General features: G+C 57.0%; 1 protein-coding gene across 1 annotated transcript; it reads right to left on the bottom strand.

Moving 5' to 3' along the window:
* Positions 1 to 652: 652 nt before the first annotated feature.
* On the bottom strand, positions 653 to 1,478 carry LOC126766953 (uncharacterized). Its single transcript, XM_050484602.1, has 2 exons — positions 914 to 1,478; positions 653 to 864 (listed from the first exon to the last, which is right to left on the bottom strand). The coding sequence occupies exons 1-2, from the start codon at positions 1,476 to 1,478 to the stop codon at positions 653 to 655; spliced, it is 777 nt and encodes a 258-aa protein (XP_050340559.1).
* Between the last annotated feature and the right edge of the window lie 5,052 nt (positions 1,479 to 6,530).

Below are 6,530 nucleotides of genomic sequence, written 5' to 3'. Positions count from 1 at the left end.
GCGAAACAGCCGATCGCACAGCGCACGAGATTGCGCTTGCAACGCCTCCGGGTGCCTTTGCCTGCACGCGCAGCTCTCGAAGGCACCGCGTCCGCATCGCTGCCTTAGCCGCCGCCACAGTCGTTGAGGAGGAAGGAGAGGTTGGCATGAGTAATGGACTCCTCCACACCACCACCAGCACCACACGCTACGATGAAGAAGTGCGCTTCTTGTGTGTTGAAGAAGATGACAAAAAAGAGGCCGGGAAAGAAGAGGGGAGGAGAAGGCGGCAACCAAAGCGGAGTGCGCTAAAACGCCTTCACAAGAAAGCAGGGCAGAGCTTTTTTTCTTTGGTGGGGGAAAGAGAGGCAGGAGAAGAGGGATTCTCTGCGAGTTGTGCTCACTGCTTTTCTTTCACTCCTTGCTTCAAACACACACACACAAGTACGGGCCGCCTTGAGTCGCTAGGTCGCTACATCATAACTTGAAGGTATACGTCCACAATGGTTTGCCCATCGTTGAGGAAGCAAACCTGAACAACCGCAAAGGGGTACAAAACCACAGAAGAATGGGACAGCAAACGTGGGGAAAGAAGGAAGGAGATAAACAGACACTTTGCACAAGAAGTGGTGTGCAAGACACAAAAGCAAAACAACACACACAGAAAAGGTGTCTACAAGGTGCTCTCCAACTCCTTGAAAAGAGGTCTCAAGTAGTCTGTCTCTTCCTTCATGGTCGCCACCGTGCGGGGAGAGCGGCGCTGCTGCTCCTCCTCCTCGTTCTCGGGCTCGCCAGCCAGTTTCCCGTTGGGATCGAACGGGAATAACGTGTGTGTGCAGGTGCGGGACTGTCTGTCCAGCGAGTTCGCCTTGTTGTATGGCAACGCTGTAGTTTCTTGCCGTTGCCTCCGCTCTCGGCAAAAAAGAGGCTTTGCCGACAGCGTCACGCCGTTGCACTTCGTTGAGCACGCGCACCGTCAGGGCGAGGGTGCGCCCCCAGTCCTCCACCTCGTCGGAGGTCAGCGCGTGCACGGTCCCCACGCACCGCAGCGGCACGACCATCATGTGGTACGGCACAATGGGCTTCAAGTTCACCATCACACAAAAGTGGCGGGAGCGATAGGGAATGCTGGCCGCGACCGAGCTGGCAAAGGGGTAGAAGGTGAACACAGCGTCTTTTCCACTGCTGTGGTCGTTGACTGACCAAACGTCGATGGTGGCGTTCGCTGCCGATTTCTGTAGCGCGTCCTCGCGGTTCGCGAGCGGGTCGAGCTTGGCCTTTTCCTCCGATGATACGTTGCCGCCTGTGGTAGGTGCCAGCGCCGCGGCGTCGGCGGGCGACTGCGGGGGCAGCGCCTGAGCGTCTCGCACCAGCTGCGCGAAGCCCGCCACCGCCTCGCCAGCCGTCCCCGTCTTTGCGTAAAGACTGTACTTTTGCAGCTGGTGATAAATCATGTTGTTGGGTACAAAGTCGCCAGCCACGCGCTCTACCACGTGCATGTACGCTCCATTCTCAACGGCAGAAGGGGGCAGTTACCGTCCGCGTCGCCGGGTCCGGACGGCGCCAATATCTCCTGGAGAGGAGAAGTTGAAGGCCCGTAGAGGATGAGACAGTGCGCGGCAATGTGCGAGGAGGTCCGCCCAGTCTGCCGAGTGGAAGCCGTCCAATCGGAAGCGGTGGCCTCCACCTGCCCCAGCGCGTGTCGCCATCTCCTCAGCGTTCTCTTTATAGTGCTGGAAGCCGCGGCAGGCGTCGACAGCGGTGATGACGTAGTGGCTGCTGGGTTCTGCGCACACAGCCATCGCAGCCGGCACACGGAACGACCGCATTTCTAGCCCGATCGCTCTTGTTCCCTTTGTTCTTTCGTTACAGGATAGGCGTGCGTATGTGTGTGGACGTGCGTTGAAGGAAGCAAAACCGGTGATGGCTTTCTTCTCTTTGCTGAAGACGAAAAAAAGTAGAACAGCAATGATTGGTACACAACATACGCAACTTGGCTTTCCGCTCGTCGTGTGCTGAACTCCCTCGAAGCCTCACAGCGTGCTCTTTTTGTTGTTGTTGCTGGTGCGGTGCTTCTCGATGTGCTGCATCTTTTTTTTTTTGAGTCAACGTCTTTTTTCCCCCTTTTTTTAGCCGTTGCGGTTATCATTCGTATGATTATCGCTGTCCTTGATGAATGAATCCCCTTCCTCCTCCTCCCCTTTCCAAAGAATTAGGTTTGTAGAAGTCAAAAAGGAAAGGGAGAGGGGGAGAGGTGGCAGATACGTCACTACACAGCAGGGAAATGTTGTTAATTTTTCTGTTTGGCTTCGGCACGGCCTTGCGCTTCCGGCGTCACTGCCGCCGTCCTGCGCACCACCGTGAGGTGAGCCGGCCAACTTCAACCGCCACGGCCGCGCCCGCGTCCGCGAGCGCCTCCACTCGGACCTGATCCGCGAAACTGGGCAAACGGGTCGTTCCCTGCATCATAGGCCGCCTTTTCCTTCAGCAGCGTGTCAACCAGCGCGCTGCTGGTCGGCGGTGAGCATGTGCTCCGACAGCGCGGCTACCTCAGACGGCATGAGGAGCAGCGAATAGTGAAAGGGGGAGGGGGCGCCTGAAGGTGCGTAGCCTCGGCGCTATCGCCACCGGCCGCCGGATGCGTTGTGGAAGACGGCGGCTGCCACTTGTGAAACTGTGGGGCGGTATCGTCCGCCCACCGACCAGCGGCTCGCACGGCGCTGGCTCGCTGCCCCGCGTCGTCGTGGTACAAATCCTCAAAGGAGATGGTCGTTGCCCTCTGTGCCGTGGAGTGGGCTCCGGCACTCCCTTCGGCTGCCGAAGGAAAGGTACGAAAGGGACGCCGTAGCCCTCCGCCCCGAGTATGGGGGGTACAGGGCGCGCTGCAGGAAGCGAATCCCTTGGAACAGCTTGCCGGCCTGGTGCGGTCTATCGTCGTAGTAGAACACCCGCGACGGCTGGTGCTCGCGGACTAGCTGGAAGATCGTGTTGAGCTTGTACTTAACCGTCCCCGCTGACTCGTACGGCTTCAGGAACACTCTTGTCATGTCCGCGAGCAGGTCGGCGTTCTCCAACAGCGACTCAATTCTCTCGCGGTACTTTTCATCGCGTCCAGTTAGCACGTAGCACAGCACTTTCCCCGCTTTTGCGTCGGTGTCACCCAGGCTCAGTCGCTTTGCGTTGCGAGGGCGCAGGCGCTTGATGCACTGCACCACCGGCTGCACGTACCACGTGCGAACGTCGGGCTGCGCAGGGATTATAGGCGGAGTGAGGGAGGAGAGGGACTGAAACCAGCCTAGGCCGCCGCAGTCTACGGGGTTGCTCAGGCGCTTGCTGGTGTTGATGTCATACTGCGCGCCACCTCCTCCACACGAGGGGCCGGTGAGTTGAAGATGGTCCCGTCAAAGTCGAAATGTGAAGTTCCATCGCGCGTGTGCACGTACTTGTAATCTTGTAGAGTGGATCACTTAGTAGGCGATGTCGCAAGTCCTTTTTTTCTCTCTCTTAATCGTTGTTCGTGTGAATGGGAAAAACGACACTTGGCGAGTGTGTGTCGGGGGGGGAGGGAGGGGAGTGTTTGTATGTGCGACCTCTTGTCCAATACGAAGGGTCAGAAAAATGCTGATACTGTCTGCGTGTGTGTGTGTGTGTGTGTGTGTTTTTCTTTTTCCTTGACGAGAAACGGAAAAGCACAAACGAACAAGTAGACAGCAGAGAAAGAGAGAAGGTGGGTGCGTTGTGAAACGGCCAGCATGCATGGACACCGAAGCCTTCGTGGACAGATTGTCAAGGATCTGTCATAAAAGTCTCATAAGAAGTAGAAAAAAGAAGCAACAGAACTGTCATGACAACGCTGATACGTCGTCCTTCTTCCATCCGAATGGGTGCATCGGTCTGCGTGTCTGTGCGTTCTTTCGCTGCTGATGCTGACTGTTGCGCGCTTCTTCTTCTTTGCTTCTTTTCCGTTTTCTCGCTTTCGTTTTTTTTTGTGTGTGTGTGTGTGGGTGAGTGTCTTCCGTTGTGTGAATACAAAAAGGTGGTGTAGCATTGGGAGGATGCGGTGTGCAAGGCTTAACAAGGAGAGAAGAGAAAAAGAGGGATCGCAAAAGGGGGAGGGGGAAGTGAGCAGTGAGTAAGATAACGCAATAATGTACTTATAGAAAGAAGAAGAGGGTGTGTGGAGGAGAAAGGAAAAGGATGCAAAAGTGACTCCGTTAGAAGGTAAACGAAAGGCAAAAAAAAAAGAATAGCACAAAAAAAAGTAAAGAGGAGAACAGAAAGACGTGGGCCATCGATGTGATGCATGTAGAGAAGGGGAAAAAAAGATGGGATGCCGGGGCGTCAAGTTTCGAGATGCTGATGGCATGTGTGCTCTGCGGCTGCTCTTTTTTTTTTTCAAGCAAAGCTAATGAATATACAAAAGATTGCACAAAAATAAGCAAGACAAAAAAAAAAAAGATCGCTTCTCGCATTCTTGCCAGGTTACACACCCACTCACACACACACGTGTGCACTGAGGCCCCTCTCGCACATGCACGTTCGCGCGTCCGGTAACTGAAAACAAAAAGAAGCAAATGGAACCGTAGGGAAGACAAAGCAGAGGTGTGTGTGTGTGTGTGTGAGAGAGAGAGAGGAAGAAAAAGAATCAAACCGCAAAAAAAAAACCGCAAAAAAAAAAGGGGGTGAAAAAAAAGCAATTGTGTCGGCGGTTTTAGCAACTTTGTCAAGAGCACAAGAACGCAAAAGCAGAAAGAGAAAAAGAAAAGAAAAAGAAAACGGGTCGAAGGAAGATTATGCAGGAAGTGAAAGGGAAGGAGCCATATGAGTGGCATTGGCGAGAAGTAAATGAGAAAAGGCAAAGACAGCTCTCTGCAAAAAAAGAAAAAAAAAGAACAATGAAGCGGCCATTCCATCGACGCGGACGCACATCGCGAATGCCACTCATTCATCATGAGAATCGTGTAAGAAAGAAGGCAAGACGTAGAAGCGATTCCGGCTACCAGCATCAAAACAGCACTTCAGCAGGAGCAAGAAGGAAGGGAGGAGAGAGAGAGAAGAAGAAAAAGAAAGGAAAGGGGCAAAGTTAGCAATCCTTCGTGTTGTGGACTGCCTGCACGACAACCTTGAGGGCCTGCATGACGTCGCCGTCGCATGTGTACCACAGCGTCGCGATGGCATTTGATCCTTGACGATGGCCGACACCACCGCCGAGACGGCCTCCACCTTGGCGCGGCGCCTGCGCACTGCATCCTCGATACCCCGCATCCACGCGCTAGCGGAGACGGCGGCCTCAATCTCCTGCATCGCTGCCTGCGAGCGCTCCGGTGGCTGTCCCGAGGAGGCGCCGGCGCTCACGGAGGAAGGCGAGGGAGCGAGGAGGGGGCCTGGATTGACGGTGCGGGGGCCGAGTTCCCCTGCTGGTCGTGCCGTGCAAGGTAGCGCAGTGCATCTGCGGTCACCGCAAGGTTGTCCTTCGCCCCCCGCAGCAGTCGGCGCGCCATGCTATCGCGAAGCGCGAGCCGGCCCTCACCCGAGTCCTCCTCTTGACGGGTGGTCTTGGAGGGCGCCACGGACGCCAGCCGCACGTACTGCGCCTGCAGGTACGCCACCTGGCTGCACCGGGCCGAGTCCATCTCCGACAGCGGCATCTCCTGCAGGCGCGCCGCCAGGTCAGGGGTGTAGGCCAGGAAGCCGCGCAGCTCCGGCAGCGTGAGGGGGGCATTGCTTAGGACCTCACCGCGGAACGAGAGGCGTCGTCCTTCGAGGGGGCGGGTCCGCGACAGAGCGGCTACCGCGCAACATGGCTGCGGCTGTGGGAGAGGGGGAGGGGCATACGGCGGCAATGGACGGCCAACGTTGCGGGTGGTTGGGCCCTCCGGTTTCGCCTCCGCGTCCTCGTCCTTCACGATTGCCCCGTCCTCGCTGCGGCGGCCGCACGGGGAAATTGACGTCAAAGCGATGCCGGTGGCAGCTTGAAAGGCAGCCCACATGCTTTCCTGGTTGTCTTGCACAACCCGCAGGTGACGGAAGTAGAAACGGAATAACTCTGGCAGCCGCTCCCGTGGACTCGGTCGCTGTGGTGCTGCCTGGCTGATGGTCGTGGTGGTGATAGTGGTGGTCGAGTTAGCATCGCTTCGCGGGGGAACAGGTTGCGGCTGCTGGCGGCAGCGGTCGCGGCGTACAACGCTGGAGTTGGCCCCTTCCCACCTATCGCCATCTTCCTCCTCGCCCATCCCATTCACCGCTGCGGGCGTCGCATTCAAAGGACGGGTGCCAACGGAGCGGCGGAGGCGCGCACCATGGAAGAGCCCGTCGACGACGCCATCGAGAGCGCAACAGTGCGAGGGTCCGCAGTGGCCATGAAGGCCCTCGCCGCCTCCGATTTGAGGAACGGATGGGCGTCCAGCAGCGTCGTCTCAAGCAGCTCCGTCTCGTAGCGCACGTAGTGCGATAGAGGCGCTCCAGCAGCTCGGCGTCGTAGAGGTGCAGAGCCAGGGCTAAAGAAATGGTGGACTTGGCCAGCGGCGGCACGGGATTGTTCCACAGTCGGC

The sequence above is a fragment of the Bactrocera neohumeralis genome, unplaced genomic scaffold (genome assembly GCF_024586455.1).
Source record: "Bactrocera neohumeralis isolate Rockhampton unplaced genomic scaffold, APGP_CSIRO_Bneo_wtdbg2-racon-allhic-juicebox.fasta_v2 ctg3261, whole genome shotgun sequence".
In the NCBI taxonomy this organism is placed as follows: Eukaryota; Metazoa; Arthropoda; class Insecta; order Diptera; family Tephritidae; genus Bactrocera; species Bactrocera neohumeralis.
This window is presented reverse-complemented; position numbering and strand designations above follow the sequence as displayed.